The 20651-nt window shown below is 50.3% G+C and overlaps 1 protein-coding gene across 3 annotated transcripts in view; it reads left to right on the top strand.

Annotated features, from left to right (window-relative positions):
- The window catches only part of Smurf1 (SMAD specific E3 ubiquitin protein ligase 1), a 96270-nt gene extending 79820 nt beyond the window's left edge, over nucleotides 1-16450 (top strand). For 2 of the 3 annotated variants that reach the window (XM_059248869.1, XM_059248867.1), the window contains 9 exons: nucleotides 766-964; nucleotides 2641-2744; nucleotides 5886-6000; nucleotides 7504-7682; nucleotides 8626-8763; nucleotides 9744-9864; nucleotides 10511-10712; nucleotides 12011-12095; nucleotides 13424-16450. In XM_059248869.1, the coding sequence (XP_059104852.1) occupies nucleotides 766-964; nucleotides 2641-2744; nucleotides 5886-6000; nucleotides 7504-7682; nucleotides 8626-8763; nucleotides 9744-9864; nucleotides 10511-10712; nucleotides 12011-12095; nucleotides 13424-13523 (1243 nt within the window). In that variant the 3' untranslated portion in view covers nucleotides 13524-16450. The remainder of the gene's footprint in view (nucleotides 1-765; nucleotides 965-2640; nucleotides 2745-5885; nucleotides 6001-7503; nucleotides 7683-8625; nucleotides 8764-9743; nucleotides 9865-10510; nucleotides 10713-12010; nucleotides 12096-13423) is intronic. The other variant, XM_059248868.1, reaches the window with a different exon arrangement.
- The last annotated feature ends 4201 nt before the right edge of the window (nucleotides 16451-20651 follow it).

The raw sequence follows: 20651 nt of genomic DNA, 5'->3' as shown, positions 1-20651 counted from the left end.
TATTAGTCAGGGTTCTCTAGAGAAACAAAATTTAGAGAATGCTATCATTTATTACAGTGAGTTACAGGCTTTGGCCCAGCTAGTCCAACAATGGCTGTCTACCAGCAAAATGTCCAAGAGTCCAGTAGTTGTTCAGTCTACAAGGCTGGGTATCTCCGCTGGTCTTCAATATAGGCTGGAATCCTAAGAAGTAGGCCCTAATGCCAGTGAAGGAATGGATGTGTTATTGAGAGTAAGAGCAAGCAGGCAGAGAGAGAGAGCAAGCTTCCTTCTTCCATGCCCTTTATATGGGCTGCCAGCAGAAGGTGTGGGCCAGATTAAAGGTGGGTCTTCCCACCTCAGAAGATCTAGATTAGAAATGGGTCTTCCAAAACCCCCCCAAAAAAAAAAACAAAAAAACTCACAGGTGTGCCCAGCCATTTGGGTTTTAGTTCATTCTAGGCAAAGTCAAGCTGACAACCAAGAGCAGCCATCGCACAGATAAATGACTGTTTGGATTGGGGGTGTCTCCTTTACTGTACCCCAGACCTGTGTTGGGCTGATGCCGGCCGTCAGCAGCTGTCATTCATCTGAGCGGGCCTGTCCTTAGAAGAGCCTGCTGCCTCAGTGTGGGCTGGGGTCTCCTGAGTCAGTGGTGCGCTCTGAGCGGGCCTGTCCTTAGAAGAGCCTGCTGCCTCAGTGTGGGCTGGGGTCTCCTGAGTCAGTGGTGCGCTCTGGCCTGCGGCTCTTTGGCCTGTCCATTGATACTGTTTCTCCTCAATGCAGCCACCAGTGCCAACTCAAGGAGCCCAGCCAGCCACTGCAGTTGCCCAGCGAGGGCTCCATGGAGGACGAGGAGCTTCCTGCCCAGAGATATGAGAGAGATTTAGTCCAGAAGCTCAAAGTTCTCAGACACGAGCTGTCTCTTCAGCAGCCCCAAGCTGGTCATTGTCGAATAGAAGTTTCCAGAGAAGAAATATTTGAGGTAAAGAATTAAGTCTTGCTAAACCGTGTAGCTCCATGGGGAAAAAGCAGGGAAGTCTGTGTTAAATTAGCTGTTTACAACATCTCGGTGGACTCTGCTTTCTGCTTCATATTTGAAGGATCAGTTTTACTGATTTGTTTCTGTTCAGCTTTTATTGTAGCTGGATGTGGTAGCACACGCTTTTTGTCCCAGCACTAGGGAGGCAGAGGCAGGGGATCTCTCTGAGTTTGAGGCCAGCCTGGGCTACAGAGTGAGTTCCAGGACAGCCAGGGCTACACAGTGAAACCCCGTCTTGAAAAAGATTTTTTTCATTGTGGATATTCAGTATACAAGGTAGTTAGTTACATAAGGGTACTTTCATACTATTCCTATGCCTCCCAGCCCCCACCCTCCATTTTCTTGCCCTCCCATAGTCCTCTTGTTCCCCTAAACATGTTCACAGATACATATATGATTTTATGTATCTATAAAATTTAAGAATCTTATATATGAGAGAAAACATGATTTTTGTCTAAGACAGGCTTAATTTGTTCACTGTCATTATCTCTGGTTGCTCCCACTTTTCTGCAAACAACATAACTTTATTCTACAGATAAAATTCTAGTAGTCTATACATACTACATATTCTTTATCCATTCCCGTTTTTGGACGCCTAGGTTGGTTCCATAGCTTAGCTGTTGTGGATGGGCATTGATGACTTACTGTGTAACTCTTTAAGTGCTCTGAAGTACATGCATGTCACATTGGAGATGCAGCTGTAGTTTGTTGAGAAACCTCCAGACTGACTTCCATGGTGCCTGGACTAGCTCTTACTCCTACCAGCTGTGTGTGAGCTTTCCCTCTGTCCATGTTCTCAACAGCCGTTTTTTTCTTAATGTCTACCGTTCCCATGGATGAATTGGACTCCCCATGGAGTTTTTTTGAGTTCTCCATATAGTGTGTATATGAATCCTTTGAGATTAGTATGGCTAGCAAAGATTTTTTTTTCCCCCTGAGAGATCAATTTTACTGTTTAGTAAGATGCAGGGTTTGTAGGGACCAAGGCTCGTGCTGAATGAAATTGCATTTCCACTGTGACAAGTTTTAAGTGCTCAGTAGTTTCTCGGGGGAGAACACAGAGCTCTGCAGAATCTGGTCGCTCAGGGCTGGGATCCCAGCTGGCCCTGAGCAGATGTAGATCATTTCTCAGCTGGGGTGTTCTCCTCATACCCACTCATTCCTTCCAGAGCGGGGGCACTTCTTTCTCAGAGTAACACATGGCCGTTGGGCCCCGGACTTGTCTCTGGGAAACAGGAAGGAAAGTGGTTTCACCCCTTACCAGTTCCTGGCAGTCAAAATTACTACATGGGTAGGCCCTTTTCCACAAGATACATGGGTTAGGAGGTAAAACCTTGGCTTTGTTTGGGCTTCACTCTGCCCGCCCCTGGAGACACTTGGCAGAAATTACCACCTGAGGCAGTTTGCCAGTTTGGGAGACTTGGTGAGAACCTATCTCAAAATGCAAAAGTGAAAAAGGGCCAGGGTGTGACTCAGTGGGAGAGCACCTGCCTAGAATCCCCCAGTGAGGGGCTGGGGTGTGGCTCAGTGGTGGGCTTGTTTAGTATATTGCAGCACCCTGGATTCCCTCCCCAGTGCCCCTCAATTTTTCTTTCTGAACCTGTGGCTTTGATGCGTAGGAGTCCTATCGGCAGATCATGAAGATGCGGCCGAAGGACCTGAAGAAGCGCCTCATGGTGAAGTTCCGAGGGGAGGAAGGTCTGGACTACGGTGGAGTGGCACGGTGAGCTGCTCACTTATCCCTCCCCACGTGAGTCTGAGGTCGTTGTAGCTGCATTTCAGGGCATTGATTTACCCTTCACTTGTCACGTGCCAGTGGAGTGTGCCCTGCCCCACTGTGCCAGCATCCCCATGGGACACTCAGGCTGCTCCTGCTGACTGGAGCTGCTGATGTCACCAGTTAGAAAATATATGAGTGTCACTTTGTTTACTTGGTATAGTCAGGATTACACTTTGAAGCACACTCCTTCTTCACCTCATGTGTCTGAACACAGAACGTCAAGGGCCGCTCCTGGACTTAACATGGAGGCAGCCTGGCTTTTCTCATTGCAGCATAGGGGTGGGACATACGTATAAATTGTGCTTTTATCGAGGGAATTTTACAAGATGCTAGCATTCTGGTTGGAAAAATTACAGTAAATTTAAAAAGAATAATGACAAGCCTCCCTTTCCTGCCTGGTCTTTTTCATGTTTGAGACAAGGGCTTCCTATCCTAACTCTTAATGTTTGTTCCAAGAGGCATCTGGTATCATTGAGGCAGTTAGGTTCAGGCTGCTACCTCCTGATGTAGGGATCTGGCCACAGACACAGACTCTTGGCAGTAAAGGGAAAGCTTAACTTGTGCTCTGATATTGGGCTGTCTTCAGTTTTTCATGTCTGCTACTCGAGCGCCTCTGAAACACTTCTCTTTTTAAAGATTAATTCACTTGATGTGAGGTGGTTTTGTCTGTGTCTAAGCACCATGGCATGCAATACCCACAGAGGCCAGAAGAGGGCCTCAGATCCCCTGGGAGTGGAGTTACTGAGCCGCTGTGGGAGCTGGGAGTCAAACCCGGGTGCCCTGGAAGAGCAGTGAGTGCTCTTTAACCACTGAGCCATCCCTCCAGCCCCTCCTCTCTTAAATTAAGAATACTATTTAGCCCTTTAGAATTTGTCTGTGAATTCTATTTTTTCTCTTCCCTCCAAATCTCCTTCCTTCTCATTTCCCTATCCCAGAATTCAATACATAGCATAGACTGGTCTTGAACCTAAGGTAATCCTCCTGCCTCAGCCTGTTGAGTGCTGGAATTACAGGTGTGAACCACCACACCTGTCTTCTTTTTAAAACCAGGCTTGTCTTCCTTGTCCCCATAAACTTGAAAATCCCCGGGACAGCACTGTGCAGCCATCTCCTTAGAGATCTGTTCCTTTGTCCCTCTCAGCTGAAGCTGCGTCTGCTTTGTGGTCCCGGCCACTTGTTTGCCTCTCCCTGTGGAACATTGTGGGACGGAAGTTTTCTCTTGTCTGTGCCCCCAACAGTGGCTACACTTGATGGGAAACTGTTTAGTTCCTGACCAGATCCCCAGTGCTAGAATGACCCCGTGGACCCTGCAGTGCACAGGAGTCTGTTCCTCATGGCGCCTCCTCTTGTCTGCTTTTTCCCCTCTCTTTCCTTGTATCTTTCTCTTTCTGCAGGGCTCCTTACCTTGGCTTCAGTGCTTAAAGGCAATGGGGTGTGTGTGGGGGTTTCTAAGTTACTGTATACCACACTAGTTTATTATGGAATGGGGGGGTCTAAGTTACTGTATACCACACTAGTTTATTATGGGGTGTGTGTGTGGTGTTTTCTAAGTTACTGTATGCCACACTAGTTGATTATGGGGTGTGTGTGTGGGGGGGTTCTAAGTTACTATATACCACACTGGCCACACTGGTTTATTGAATTCCATTGTAATCAGTTATAAAATGAAGACCTAAGCAGATACATCTGATGTGTAATTAAGTCCTCTCACTGGAGCCTCCCAGCTCCCCCTGTGTGCCCTGTAGGACATGCAGTTGTTCAGTAGCCACCAGACCTGGGGACTCTGGTGACCTGGGTTCTGGGTGCAGCTGCACATCACAGCATCTGCTCAGCCCCTCCTCTCCTGTACTCTTGACCAGATGAGGGAGGAGTGTTTAGGGAGTCGCACAAAGAGCAGGTCCAGTAGCTGAGACCAAGGAAGGCCCATGGTCCCCAGAGGATGTGTAACAGGAAGTTGGACTGGGAGAGCATTAATCTTCTGCCGTGTTTGGTCTGATGTGTCTGTATCTCTTGTGCATTTCCACCACTTCCTTGTACAGATGGCTCTGATCTGTGCTGCCTCTGCTAACCTGCCTCCTTTCTGTTTGAAGAGTAACAGACACCACAGTAACATTTGAGGCTGCTGTCGCAGGCCCATCCATTCGGGTATCGCAGGATTGAACCTATCCCACAGCAGGGTGCCTCTCAGCCCCACCATAGCCTTGGTTCAGTTCCCAGTGGAAGTGGTTATTGTGTTTGGCTACTTTGGGTTTGGGATTTTTTTTTTTTTTAAGAGTAAAATGAGTCAAGCATTAAAGGAATTTAGAAAATAAGTTAACCAGTGTCTTCTCACCAGATTTCTAAAACTGTTAGCATTCGCTAATGTTTTTAGATTCATCTAGTTTTTTTTTGCATTATACAAGTGATGAATAGGCTACGGAGATGGCTCAGTCTGTAAAGTGCTTGCCCTGAAAGCAGGAGGACCTGAGTTCAAGCCTTGGAACCCCCACAAAAGCCCAGCACAGTGGCATGTGCCAGTTTAACCCTGGAGCTTGTACAGTGGAGACAGGAGGCCCCCAAGGCCTCACTGGCCAGCCTACCTCAAAAAATAAGCTGGGGAGCAGTTGAGGAAGACATCTGAGGTCAGCCTCTGCCCTGCGCACGAACACATAAGCTGGTGCACACGAATAAAATGTAAAAAATGAAAATGGTCCATGTTTATGGCCTAAAGTAAGAATTCAGCAGGAAAATTAAAAAGGCAGAGTTCATAAAGTCTCTGCTTTCCTAGAGCCTGAACTGTTCACCTTCTATGAAACTCTTTACTATAGACTGCTTAGAACCTGGAATTGGAGAGATGGTTCAGCAGTTAAGAGCACTTCCTGTTCCTGCAGAGGACCTGACCTTGGTTTCCAGCATCCACATAGCACCTCACAGTTTCCTTTAACTTCAGCTCCAGGGAATCCAATGCCCTCTTCTGGCCTCCTTGGGCACTGCATGTATGCATGTGGCATACATTTACACACATCTTAAAAAAACAAGCCTGAAAACGGTACTGTTAGCTGAAATGAAACTGATACATGCGAGCTGTGTTGTTTTTGTTCCCAGGGAGTGGCTGTATTTGTTGTGCCATGAAATGCTGAATCCGTATTATGGACTCTTCCAGTATTCCACGGACAATATTTACACACTGCAAATCAACCCAGATTCTTCCGTCAACCCTGTGAGTGTTCCCAATGAATCCAGCTGGAGTTTTTGAGGCAAATCTGGTTTCCCCCGGTACTTGGTGACTTAAGAGATGCAGCTCAGGCAGAGGTGGGAGCACTGACGTGTAGAACCTGATTTCAACCAAGTTTAGATCAGGGGTCTGCTGTCTGTAGGGGGCTGGGCTGTGGCTCTCAGCTGTCACCCTTTGGGGACACTCTGGTTTGGTAATGATCATGTGTTTTTGGTTTTGATGTCATCTTAAGAGTCAGGTTACCAAGTCCATGCTCTGATCAAAATTGGAAAAGTTCCATAATTAGCTCTTCAGGCCACCAGTATGAGCATTCAACACGTGGCAGGTGTGAGAGGCACGTCCATGGATGGGTCTAAGACCATGAGGACTTCTGTGGGACCACTCCCAGTGTCACCAGGCCACAGAGTTGGAATTGGGGACTAGCTCTACTAGAGAATTCAAGTACGAATAAACCTGTGGTTGGGACGATGGTTCATCCACACCAGCATGAAGACCTGAGTCAGATTGCAGAACCCGCAAAGGAAGCCAATTGTGGCCGGGAAGTGGTGGTGCACGCCTTTAATCCCAGTACTTGGAGGCAGAGGCAGGTGGATCTCTGTGAGTTTGAGGCCAGCGTGGTTTACAGAGCGAGATCCAGGACAGCCAGGGCTGTGTAAAGAGAACTACAAAACCAAACAACCCCCTAGCCCCACCCCCCACCCCCCACCCCCACCACCAAAGCTAGGTATGGTAGTGCATGCACCAGGCAGGTGGAGATGGGTGATCCCTGGCACTCGCTGGCTGGCCCACCTGATCTGTAAGATCCGGGTTCTATAAAAGATCCTGGCTCAAAAACCAGTGGACAGCACCTGAGGGATGATGGGGACCTTGGGCTTTGGCGCACACATGTGTGTGCACCTACACACACACACACACACACACACACACACACACACACGAGTAAACCTTCAACTGTCTCGGAAGTTAAGTTTGACAAGTTTTCTGAGGTGATTTTAATTCAGAGCTGGAAGTAGAAACATGAATCTTCTCTACTTAGAAAGCAGAACCACTCCAGTTGGGGAGAGATGGCCTTCTCAATTGTGGGGAAGTCTCCACATCTTCATTCTGTACCAGGCTGAGTTCTCAGGGAGAGACAGTAGACCTCCACACACACAGTGTTAGTGCTAGGGTACAGTGGTGTACACCTGTCATCCCAGTACTCTGGAGGCTGAGGCAGGAGGATTGCCAGTACCAATCCCACCCAAGTTAGGAGTCTCCAAAAAAAAAACCCAAAAAATGCCCTGTGAACCTGTGGCTAATTGGCAGCCTTATCTTGTCTGGCCACAGGTGGTTGATGGGCAGCTGAGTATATGCCCAGCTGCCCTGTTACTCCCAGAGTCCGTGCGTGCGTGCGTGCGTGCGTGCGTGCGTGCGTGCGTGCGGGACGCCTGTGGCCATCCCAGCAGCTCGGCTTCCTAATGACTCGCTGTTCTCTGGTGCCCCCTACAGGACCATCTGTCTTACTTCCACTTTGTGGGCCGCATCATGGGTCTGGCTGTGTTCCACGGACACTACATCAATGGGGGCTTCACAGTTCCGTTCTACAAGCAGCTCCTGGGGAAACCCATCCAGCTGTCAGACCTGGAGTCAGTGGACCCAGAACTGCACAAGAGCTTGGTGTGGATTCTGTGAGTGTTACCATCCTGTCCCACAGCCCCAGAGCTCCTGACGGGATTGTTGTGTGTGCACATGCTTTTGGGGGAATAGGTATGAAACTAAATAGAGTAACAAAACTTAACTATAGCAATGACAAGCATTGGGTTGCAATTTCAAATTAACAAAACAGATGTAACAAAATTTCTTAACTGACATATTCTTAATGATGCTTAGCAGGTTTCTTTTCACAAGCTGGTTTGTTTTGTTATTTATTAAGGTTTGATTACAAATAGGGGTGTGTGTGTGTGTGTGTGTGTGTGTGAGAGAGAGAGAGAGAGAAAGAGAGAGAGAGAGAGAGAGCGCACACAAGCAAGCATCTCCAATTTCTCAGGCGATCTGTAGAAGGCAAGAGGAAGTATCAAAACAAACTTAATATTTAGTTACCTTTGCTTCAGAGCTAACCAAAATGTTTTGCAAGGTGGTAGGAACAGGATGAAGTGTGGTTTGGTTGTTTCTGTGAAGACCCAGGCCTGACGGGCCAGGGAAGCTGCTTTGTGGAGTCTGGCCTGGGACGTCTTCCTTGGCTTTGCTTGCTCCACCATCAGGGCTGGGGGCAGGGCTTCCTGTGGGGACTCCTGTTCAGGTTGTCAAGAAGTAGGGCAGATAAAAAGACAGTCTGACATTTCAAGTGCTTTTTGTGGGAGCAGATGCCTTTGAAAGGAAGACTGCCCCGAGAAGGAGAAGCCTTATTTTCCTGGCTTGAGTCCTTTTGACTCTTCTGCCTCTTCACAAGCTGCCTCCTCCCAGACTCAGCTCCCAGAGCAATTAGGCCTCATGTCCCCTGGTGTCACAGGCTAAGAGTGGCCTCCCCACCCCCACGAATGAGAATCCTAAAGACAGGGACTGAGCTGTGTCTGCCAGCTGTCCAGCACAGCCCCCAGAACTCTCTGACAGAGCCTTTGCCTGTGTCCACAGAGAGAATGACATCACACCAGTGCTGGACCATACCTTCTGTGTGGAGCACAATGCTTTTGGGCGGATCCTTCAGCACGAACTGAAACCCAATGGCAGAAATGTGCCCGTCACTGAGGAGAACAAGAAGGAATATGTCCGGTAATATGCAGGGCTGGCTTGAGTGGTGGCCTGGAGTGAGCAGAAGGTGGTGTCAGGAGCATCTGTAAGAAAGACTCCATGTAACAGCTCAGCTCTGGATAGAGAGGTGGCAAGCTAGGGTCAGCAGTGGCTGCCAGCATGTCCAAGGAGTCCACTCCTCATTCCAATTCCAGCCTGAGGGATAGTTATGTGCACCGGCAGTTAAGAACTGTGCGTGTGTCACACTGTCACGCATGCCTTGCAAAACCCTCTTTGAAATCTTAGTTCTGGCAGGTCTCACTAAGCCCCCCTTGCCTTTTTTGTAAAAAACCAGACTATCAGAACTGGTTCATTTGTAACTTGATAGACAGGCTGGATGTGGCATGGTATGTGGTACAGACTTTTCATTCAGCATTTGGAAGGCTGACACAGGAGTAGTTCCAGGCCATTCTGGGCTCCATAGACCCTTTCTCCAGGGACTAGGCTAGGGAGGGGAGGATGGAAGAGCCGGGTGGGATGGGACAGACCTTAACCCCGACACTCATAAGCTCTAAGTCAGCAGGAGTTGCAGGCCAATGAGTTTAAGGCCAGCCTGGACCCCATGAAACCTTGTCTCAAAAAGAGAACGGAAGGGGCTGAGGTGATGACACGGTGGTCAGGAGCACCGGCTGCTCTTCTTCAGCACACCCATGCTGGCTCACAGCTGTCTGTAACCAGTTTGAGGGGCTCCAGCACTCCTCTGGCCTCCATGGGCACCAGGCACACACGATGCAGATGTGCAGGGAGAACATGCATACGCTTAGAATAATAAAAGTAATTCAAGAGAAGACCAGACAGGCGAACTGAGAGCTGCCAGGGAGGCGGGAGCGGGCTGGCACCCACTCGGCAGGGTCTACATTCACCCCACATTTGATGTTCTGGCACAGCTGCATCAGCCACGGGGGACACATGGCTTTCGTGGCCTCTCCCCAGTCGCCTCCAGTGTCTGGCTTTCCTTTCAGGTTGTATGTGAACTGGAGGTTTATGAGAGGAATCGAAGCCCAGTTTCTAGCACTTCAGAAAGGGTTTAATGAACTCATTCCCCAACACTTACTGAAGCCCTTTGATCAGAAGGAACTCGAGGTAAGTGCTGGGTATCCTGGGCCTCAGTGAGACCACGGGCAGCTCTGTGTCACTGCAGACGTGGTGTTGGGACACTGAGGACATCTCAGCTGTCTTGTCACACACTGGCTGCTGTCTGTGCCTCGGATTTTTAGGATCTCTAGCCTCTGCCTTGCACCAGGCCTCCACCAGCTCAGTTCTCTGCTTTCCATTCTGGCTGTTAATAGATTAAGAACATGTCATTGTCATGGACTGGGACAGTGACTCATTCATTCCTTGCAATCTCTGCCTGGCGCCAAGTGGCCTATGCCTTCCAGATTGTTCTCATAGGCATTTGCCCACTGTGAGACTGGGAACTTTGGAGTTTAGAACAAGCTTTTAAACAAGTGGAGAGCATGCCGCATGTCCCCTCTCTCCCCACATGGCCTATTGAGTTCTTGCCCTGTCGGCCATTCCCAGTCACTCTTCCCTGGTTCAGAGCAAACTCATCCCTGAGGTTTGGGGGTATCAGCCCACTGGGAGCTGCTCCATTTGCAGCCCAGAGGAGGTTGATTGGCTTAGGAGTTACACTGTCAGTGCTTCTTGAGTAGGAGGAGTCTTGGGGGTTGGGGGCAGGGCAGTGTCTTAGGCATTTTAGATTTAACATCCAGCCTGATGCCTTTTCCAGCTGATAATAGGTGGGCTCGATAAGATAGACCTGAATGACTGGAAGTCGAACACACGCCTGAAGCACTGTGTGGCCGACAGCAACATCGTCAGGTGGTTCTGGCAGGCAGTGGAGACCTTCGATGAGGAGAGGAGGGCCAGACTTCTGCAGTTCGTGACAGGATCCACACGAGTTCCTCTCCAAGGTTTCAAGGCTCTGCAAGGTGACTGATGTGGAGTCAGGGCCATTCCCTGAGGGCTTTAACTGCTATGTTCTGTCCTTGGCTCCAGAAGCAAGCTGTCCACTAGAGAATGGTGGTGGCCCTCGGTGGCACTGTGGTGTCTGGCAGGTGGAGGGTCACACTGCAGTCCACTTTGGGCCTGTGGGTCCCAAGGTCTCTTTAAAAATCCAGGAGCAGCAGGGGCTGACCTCTGGTGTCCACAACCCAAGATGGATGCCACCTAACACCGACCTCTGGGGCTTGGTGAAGAGTCAGAGGGAGGACACCTGAGTGTAAACAGTCTAGGATTGCTACAAGTGTGGAGTCTTCCCTGGCCTTGAGAGACTGAGTCCACCTTAGTTCCGTAGTGAGGCAGGACTGCCGAGGTCCACAGGAATGGCAGGGTTCCTCCCCAGCAGCCCAGACTCGGAGGTCGTCTGCACTTTCTCTCGGCACCGGCTACTAGGGATCTGCTGAGCCAGGGCTTCTGCTCCTCCCCACCGAGTGGACGGCCAGAGCAGGGCTCGCAGTCCTCACACTGTGACGAACTAAGACAGACTGAGGACGTGGGATTTATTCTCTGCCCGCTAAGGAACAAACAGTTGTTTGGGAGGGAGTTTTTGTGGAGGTTCAGAGTTTTGTGACCCCCCACCCCCCACCCTTCTCTCCTTCTTTCCAACTTCTTCCCCACAGCAGGCCTGCTTACCAAATGGTCTCATTGAGAAAAAACCCTGCTGTCACAAGGGTCTTACTAACATTATCCAAGTCCAATTGGGCTTGGGTGTGAGCCAGGGATGGGACAGAGTCCCCATCCAGTCCTGGAGTGACTGGTCCCATGGGAGAGAGGAATGAATGCCCCTTAGAGCAAGGCATTCAACTAGAGGCACACGGGGCAGGTGCTGAGTGGCTAGTACCCAACCCATTAGGCAACACTGCCCTTTCAGTAACTTGCCTCAGCACTGCCAGCCTTTGCCCTGCTGAGGAGTGTGTAACACACCTGTCAGCACAACGCGCACTAGTGGCCTCGCTGACTTCCGCAGCAAGTGGTCAGGAAAAGCCATAAGCATCCAGGAAGACTGCAGTCAGGAAGGTCCAGTGGCTGGTGCTTCCTGTCAGCTAAAGTGTGGAGACAAACTGTCTCTGCCTCAGCTACCCCCCAAAGAGGTTCCCAGCCATGATGTGTAGGTAGGGGCTCTAAGTACCTGGGGTTCAGGAATGAGTCACACTGCCACAGGGCCTCCTGACCAGGCACCCCCAGGCTTTGTCTGTGAAGTTCGTTAACTAGAATGTTGTCTTGTAAGGTTCTACAGGCGCGGCAGGGCCCCGACTCTTCACCATCCACCTGATAGACGCCAACACAGACAACTTACCCAAGGCTCATACCTGGTAAGCTTGGCCACTGTGGGGTCGTGCGTCCTTCATGCCGTCTCTTCAGCAGAGCCTCAGATCCTACCCTAGGCTCAAATGAGACGGCTCAAATGAGACGGGTACTTGAGTCAGCAGATCCCAGGGTGTCATTGCTTTGTGATACAGAGCAGTTAAAGCTGTACTGACCACTGCCTATGAGTGTGGCCTGCAGGCTCGTGGATGCCCTGGGCTGTGTGTGTGTGTGCACACCCATCAGAAAGAGGCAGTCACCGTTAACTGATGTATGGCACACCTTCCTTCTCAAAACTTTATTGAAAATGTTCTCCACAGTGGATTGGTTACTTGGTAGTTTAAAGCTACTGTCTCAGAATCATTAGCTCTCCTTCAGGATACTAGTTTCCAAGGTTGTGGGGATGCTACATGATAGGACAGAGGTTCACCTGTTGCCTAATGATGAAGTTTGGAGTGAATGATTTATGTCTATGCCGACTTTGGTTCACATCTGCAAGATGGGCTAACACATCCATTCCCAGGACCTCAGCATGATCTGGCATGTGTTCCTTTAGAATGAGTGTGTGTGGCTTGTGTCCTTCGGTAAGCCTAGCGTCTCAGATCGAGATGAAAAATCCGAAAGAACAGTGCACCCTTTACCCAGTTTCTCACACCATTCCTGGCTCTCACTGTTTTCGTCGGCCACTGCTTTCGTTTATTGGTTTTTAAAATTACTATGAGACAATAGATGTGTCTCTTTATACAAATACTGAGTAAATGAGTCTCCCCCAGAAATCTTGAGTGGGAAGGTTGGTATCCATCTCATCTTTCTAGGATTTGGCATTCTTTGGCTTTTGAGACCCAGCATGCTCTAGTAGGGGATTGGTGACCGGATGGTCGCCAGTGCACACCACAGGCCAGCCATTCCCAGTGTAGAGAATTCACACCTGGAGACAAAGCAATGAGCAGTAAGTGCCCAAGTTTCTATTTTGAGTTTGTAGATCTTGAGATCTTGCTGTAGGTTGACTGGAAGAAACAAACAAACAAAAACAAAAAACAAACTTGGGTTGAAACCTGAAGCATGTGTGTGTTCAGAACTTAATAGGCGGGAGGCAGAGCCAGGCGGATCTCTATGAGTTCGAGGCCAGCCTGGGCTACCAAGTGAGTTCCAGGAATGGCGCAAAGCTACACGGAGAAACCCTGTCTTGAAAAACAAAAACAAAAAAACAAAAAAAAAACCCAGAACTTAATAGGGTTCCTCCCAGCCACAGATGGGACACCACCTTCCGCCCCACACCCCACTGTACTGAAGACGAGTGACCCCAGCAGTGACTCTGGTCCTTTGTCTTTTCCAGCTTTAACCGGATTGACATCCCCCCCTATGAGTCCTATGAGAAGCTCTATGAGAAGCTGCTGACAGCAGTCGAGGAGACCTGTGGCTTTGCTGTGGAGTGAAGAGTGGCCAGTGGCAGCAGAGTCGCACTCACAACCACCAGACCCAAAGCATATGGCGTCTGCACGCCTCCCGCATGGCGGGCTGAGGCCTGAGATTCCAGAAACCCGAGGGGAAGCTCATCTCCCTCCTCCGGGGAGGGCAAGCCAGGGGACTTGAATAGGTGGCTCCCACCCACTTATCCCTCCTTTATTATAGTTCGCCCACCCTTCCATCACCCATCCAATAAAACGCAGCCAGGTTTCGCCCTCAGCCTCCTTGGCATAGTGGGCATGGTCAGGGCCAAGCTGGGCCCCTGAGGGTTTGCATGGTTTCTGTACCAGCTCTCTCTCAGTGTAGCCTCAAGGCCCTTTTCAAGTTCAGCAGCTGCCGACAGCTTACTAAGCTCAAATTCCAGACATCCAGCTAGCAGCCTGTCCAGATAGCAGGTGGATTTCTAAGCAGGAAATAACTGCACAGTGTATGCTTGCTGGAATTCCACCAAGGCAGGAAGCTCGAGGCAGAATGTGTTTCCCCTTTGAGAGGTAAAGGAATCGGAGTAGCCTTCACTGGAGGCCCAGGGATTTCTTTTCAGGGTATCTTGGCCGAAAAGATGGTTTTGCACAAGGGGGAAATCTTTAAAAGTCCCATCTGCTGTGTTCTCTACCCAGTTTGAAATTCTCACACGTCATGGAGCTAATCAAAGAATGACCAAAACCAGGCTCCGATCCCCCTGGGTCCAGCTCGACTCCTGTGCCGGGGACCGGAGGCTCCTGACTGTCTTGATATGCTAACGACTTTCACATGGGGATTGCTAAGCGCTAAACTAACAGACCACTGTTGTCACCACAGCCACTGGACGGGACAGCAGGAGAGGCCACTGACCTGGGGTCCCCTGATGCAGCTCCCCAGGGTTGGTGCTATGCACAAAGCAGGGTGTGATGGAGCCTGTGGTAACAGGGTGGGGGCTCTACCTCCCGACATGGCCCTCTTCCCCAGTGGCAATGGTGATGCTAACAGTTCTACTTAATTTGCTTGCTCAGTCTTCGTCTTCTGATGAGCAAGGCCAAAGCCAGCCGAACGCCATGTCTTTAACACCATTTCCAATTTGCACAAGTGTTCCGAAGCGGTGACTCTTTGAACAGAGGGGCTGGATTCAGGCAGCTGAACTCTGGTGGAAGGCAGAGCAGCAGCCGATTGTCCATGTGTGGTTTTGTCATTTTTGTTTGTGGTGGGGGCAAGAACAGGGTAATTCATTAGCAAGACATTTCATTGGTACCGGGGTTCAGGTTCAGCCATGAGTTCAAGTTGTGTGTGGGATGATGAGGAAGGTCCTGTTGGGCCACTTGGCTTTTGTGTTCTTTTCATTGCTTACCCTCAGGCCAGGGATGGGAAGTGTCTTCCCTCCTTTTCCTGCTGCTTCTGTCCAGCTTGCTCCGGAAGCAGTTCCCAAGTGACTGGGGGAGGCTGGATTCACAGGTCATACACATCCTACCCCAAGAGGTTTACCCAGCTCGGTGGCCACTGGTACTGCAGAGTGTGAGTCAGCCAAACTCTAGGGTTCGCGGTTTGGGGACAGAAAGGATGCTTGGTAGACCTCACTGCACAAAAACGGAATCCGTCCCACCATCCAGGCCAGATTGGGGCCTTATCAGTCTCTCGATTTTCTGCCTTGCCCCAGTAGGGCTTCTCTATTTCATCTACCTTAATGCTTCCAAGGGTGTTCTACAACCCAGCTCCCATGTGACTCGGAGTCTTTAAAAGTGTGAGGAAGCCTGTGCCCTTAGTTGCAGCCAGTCCATGGGAACCAGCCAGACCCCGCAGAGTGACATTCTCCGGAGACTGGAAGCCCTGCTTGTTGCTGTCGCACTGTGCCAGTCTGCAGCGATGAAGGAAACCAGGGTCCTGTGCTTTGGAGATGTGCGGCAGGAGTGTTGAGTTGGAGTGATGGGGGACAAGCCTTAGGAGTCCCGTGTCAGGTGTCCTTTGAGGAAGATCGAGGTTGGGCCCTTGGGCTGACTGTGGTAGTAGGCACATAGACCACCCACTAAGGCTTCTAAGTCTGTCTGCTTGCATTGCCTGTGGGTTCCCCCCTTTGCCGGTTCTGAGTGTCACAGCCTCCCCCAGGTGCATCTGTCTGCGCAGCACCGTCCTTTGTGGGTACCGCTGCACCTCTTTGTCTGTCTACCATGGTTAGGCCCTTCTGAAGCTCCTCAAAGGACACTGTGGCCGGCCCACGGCAGAGCTCCTGTTGCCCTGCTTTGGGTCTGGATGAAGCCCTTTCATGTAAGATCTCGATTGTCACCCCTCCTGGTGGCCCCAGATGATCCACCGTTGCCATGTCACCCAGATGCTTCAGGAGCCCCGCTCCAGGCTCCCCTCACCAGCGGCCAGCAGCCACACTCAGGGACGCAGCGAACACCACTCTGCTCCACAGTGCTTCAGAAGAAGTGCCAGGCTGCAGCGAGCGACGGGGTGGCAGTGGGTCACGATCTCTTGCTTTCTGTTAGGAGAGTCTGCCACAAGATGGGATGCTGACCCTACACTGGCTTGGCCACACGGTCAAGTTCAGGATGGGTGGACCCTGGACTGACCTTCCGCAGAGAAAACGCCCCACCCTACTGCAGCCAGGTGGGGCCACATGGCAGCCTTCTGAAACAGTGTGGATTTTTAAAATGTGTTTATAATGTATTCTAATTTATTTTGTAAGGTCCTGTTTGAAGTGCTGCTGCTACCCTAGTTGCTCTCCCAGTTTTTATTGCCCATTTCCTTGTGACAGTTGTACACTAATGTTCTGTTTTATGTCAGAATCGAAAGTATTTAAAGAAATGCTAGTTCTATTTAATGCAGTTGTGGAACCAGCTGGAAACACAAAACATTGACTGTAGAGCAGGCTGGACCCGGGAGGTCAGGTTCATTTTGTTACATATGCAATAAACTCACGACTTTACTTTTTTTTTTTTTTTTTTTTTTTTTTTTTTGACATCTGTGACTTTGATGTGGTAACAAGATTCCGATGTATGTAGTCTCACCTGCAGTTGGTCCAGCCTCTGAGGAAAAGAGGCAGAGCTAGGATTTGGGGGAACAAATGGAAACAGCAGGGCTTCCACAGAAAGTATAGTTGAGTCTGTCCCGTCACCCGGGTCAACGTGCCCCGGGTTAGCTTTTGAGGACCTTCCTACTGCAGATGCTTCTCATAAAACTAAGACAGTCCATCGTGGTAAACCTGTCCCAAGTCAAAGACAGCATTTCGTTGCCTCTCTGGTGACGCTCCCCTCCTCAGTGCTCTGTAGTCGGAACTCTGCTCCTCTCCAGAAGAGTCTTGGGCTCTTCCGGCTCTGTAGAAGACACTGCAGACAGTGTGGTTTGTGCACAACAGATTTCCCTCCCGGACAGATCCGCATCTTTGGGAGGCCCCACACCCACATCGTCGTCCTCAGTGATGCCTCCTTGCTGTACTCACACAGCCCCTCCTGGGGCTCACCTGTCCACTGTCGTGAAGGTTGGAACTTCAGCACAGGAACTACAAGTGGAACACAAAAACCACAGCTTTCAGACACTTGCTTCGTCAGAGCACCTCAAGGGACTGGGTGGCTGGCTGGTGTCGCTTGCCATATCTACACCTCTTCTCCCCCACCTACCAGGGAATGCTGAGGGCAGTATCTTTGGCCACGGAGGGGTCTTGGGCCTCCAGTTCACAGCTGGAGATGACTGGGTCACTGTTCCTGAAAAGCCAAGTGACTACAGTTGACTGTAGAGGGGAGACACTCAGCCCCGAGCTTTGAGCAAACCTGGCTGCAGACCTCATGCACAGGCTTTCTTGTTGACTCGGCCTCGTGCAGGGACAGGGTAGGTGTCCTAGGGAAGCTGTGTACTTACACTGCCTGTCTGACGTCCTCCACCCAGAGTAGTTACATGGGGAAATTGTCACTTTTCATACCAGGCTGAGCCAGTTCCCCAGCCACTGGGGGCCCCTAGTCCACCCTCAGTCCTCCGCTCTGGCACCTCCTCCCTGCCGTCCCACTTGGTGTTAGCAGGCACGGCGATTAGACCTTGCCCCATCCGAGCACCCAAGATGTGGCCCAAGGTGCCACAATGACCCATAATGCCCTTCCCAACCCACCCCTCTTTCTACTTCCTGCAGCCTCGATGGGCACTTCGGCTGCTACAGGAGGGGACAGGTTGGGTGACCTGACCCTGTCTGCCACCTCTACCCCCAATGGCCTGCCCTTTTGCCTGGCAGTGAAGCTGTTCTTACCTGCCTGCCCAACTTGGTGCTAAACATCACTCTAGTCATGGGACCGAGTGTCAAGTGTTGACCGCACTGGGGACTCCAGCATGCCCAGGTCCAGGTCCCTCAGGGCTGTGGGAGACGGTGACTGAAAATTTCATTTTAGTCACTCATGAGATGTCAGCAAAGTGTCCGTTCTGGAGAGAAGATACCACACCAGTTAGCTTTGTACAAAAAACAGTGGCACACAGGTCATCCCAGCATGAGGGAAGTGGAGACAGGAATCAGGAATTCAGGGTCATCCTTAGATTCATAGAGAGTTTCAGGCTAGCCTGAGCTACATACTATCTCAAGACAGAAAGAAACCAAAATGTTGGGCCAAATGATAAGGCTGTGGGTAAACATGCTTGGTTGCACAGCCTAATGACCTGAGTTCAATCCCCCAATCCCTCAGCGAAAGGAAAGAAGTCCTCGGATGTACACCATGGCGCGCACACACGTAATTTTTTTAAGTGGCCCTGAAGCATTTACTACAGTGTCTAGTAAGTATTCAGTAAGTGTTGGCCTTTTAAGAGTGAGAAACCAGCCAGGCGGTGATGGCTCACACCTTTGATGCCAGCACTCAGGAGGCAGAGGCACGTGGATCTCTGAGTCTGAGGCCAGCCTGAGTTACACTGTGGACACTGACTCAAAACAAAAAACACGGTTACCTTGGTCTGTACAGCAAAACCATCTGGAAAGCCAAAAGGGTGGTGTGTGAAGGAGCACATTGAGCTGTCGTGGGACAAGCCCTAAGACACACCTGGTGTCGCCTAGAGTTCAGTTCCCGACTTAGAACTCACTGGAAGGTACACTAACTGCAGAAGACATTCTAAAGGCTGCAGACCCGGACTCTGGCCGCAGGGAAGCAGCTGCACTCCGAAGCCAAAGGGGAGGAGACCCATGTGGACGAGCACACTGCACAGAAGGGAGCAGGCAGGGCCAAGCAGGACTGAGCAGCAGGTCCCGGCAGGCAACGGCTATGCCAGTCCTGCCAAGTCCCGGCTCAGCCATGCTGCAGTGAGAGCTGAACCACACTGGGATCAGCTGGAGCCCTGTGCAAGGGCCAGGGAAGGGCCGGGGGTCTTTGGAGAAGACACAGATGGCCATGGGAACTTGCCTAGGGGGCAGCAGCTATGGGAGGAAACAGAGGAGCCTCAGGTCCGGGGAAGGGACTTCTGAAGCTATCAGTATGGTAGGCTAAAACCAGTCTGAGCACGGTGACCCTTAGCTATGATTCCAGCACTTGAAACTTGCACACGGGATGAAAAGTCGGAGGACAGCCAGGGCTACACAGTGAAGGCCAGGCCATCCTGAGCTACATAGCTAGACCCCATGTCAGCAGAAAATAAATATATACCAAAGGGTCTGAAGAAAGGTGAAGTCACCAGTACCCTTCAAATGTGTTTTTAAAAGTTCCCAAACAGGCTGGAGGATCAGTTCCCAGAACCCAATCAGGTGGCTCACAAGCACCTCTAACTCTATCTCCAGGGGATCTGATGGCCTCTCTGGCCTCTGTGGGCAGCAGCACACACGTGGAAGCCAGGCAGGCAGACTGGCAGGTGTGTGCATGCACACATGCATACATGTACACACAACTGCAAACAAATCATAACCACAATCAGAAAAAACAATGATAGAAAATGAAGTTCCTGAAGAAATGATGTCACTATAAAGCACATGCCACACAAGTGTGAGGACCTGAGTTCGAATCCCTGGGACCCGTATAAAAGTTGGACACAACACATGTCTGTAAACAAGGTCCTCCTGCAGAGATGAGAGGTAGAGACCGGAGAATGCTGGAAATGTGTGGGCCAGCTCATATGGCATCTGCAACAGCAAACAGGAGACTGTCTGGAACACGGTGGAAGGTGAGCACCAATACCTGAGATTACCTGTGTGGCAGGGGGGCAGGAGACCCAAGATGGAACCCAGGGCTTCATGCGTGCAGTAAAGCCTTCTACTACGTATTCAGCCCTAATAATTGCCCTTTTAAAAATATAATCTACTTACTTTATGGGTATGACTATTTTGCCTGCAAGTATGATGTGCCCTCAGAGGTCCTAAGACATTAGATCTCCCGGAAATGGAGTTATAATAGTTGTGAGCCATTATGTGGGTACTGGGAACTAAACCTAGGCCTTCTGCAGGAACAACAAGTACTCTTAACCTCTTTATTATTTCCTTTTAAAAGTGTGTTGTTATTATGTAGATGAGGGCAGAGGGCAGACCACAGAGTGCACTCGGAGGCCAGAGGACAACTTCCTGCATTCAGTTCTCTCCTGCCACTGGAAATCTGGGAATCAAACTCGAGTGCCAGGCTTGAGCAGCAAGTACCTTTAGCCACTGAGCCGTCTCACCGGCCCGCCAATAATTTCTTATATTAGACAATTACCTGGCTTTTGTCCTCTCTGGGTTTGACTGGTGGTGTTGAGAATATACAGAATATACAGTAAGTTTTAAAGGGAGGACTATTTCCATCCTCTCTGATTTCTGGCTGTGGTAAGAACAGCCTTTTTGTTTTGCTACTTAATGAGTTCTTTCTCTTCGCCTGGAAACAGCGACTTCCTGTTTCTCCTCTTAGTGATTTGGATTATTTTCCTCATTTAGTTTAATGTTGGCAGCTAAGTTGTTATCTAAAGGCTCAAATGGAAACTGAGCAACAATTATAATTCTTTGGGGCTCACTTTACAAATACACTTTATTTAAAAGGAATTTTATGAGGTGATTTCTTTTTTCCTTTTTTCTCCCCAGCAGGAGGGGAGATGATGGGAGACGGCGGGAGACAACGGGAGACTACGGCAGACGTTGGGAGACTACGGGAGACGACGGGAGACGATGGGAGATGACGGCAGACAACGGCTGCCGGTCCCTGGCGCTT

The sequence above is a fragment of the Peromyscus eremicus genome, chromosome 23 (genome assembly GCF_949786415.1).
Source record: "Peromyscus eremicus chromosome 23, PerEre_H2_v1, whole genome shotgun sequence".
NCBI classification, from domain to species: Eukaryota; Metazoa; Chordata; class Mammalia; order Rodentia; family Cricetidae; genus Peromyscus; species Peromyscus eremicus.
The sequence above is the reverse complement of the archived record's forward strand: the minus strand, read 5'-3'. Positions and strand labels throughout refer to the sequence as shown.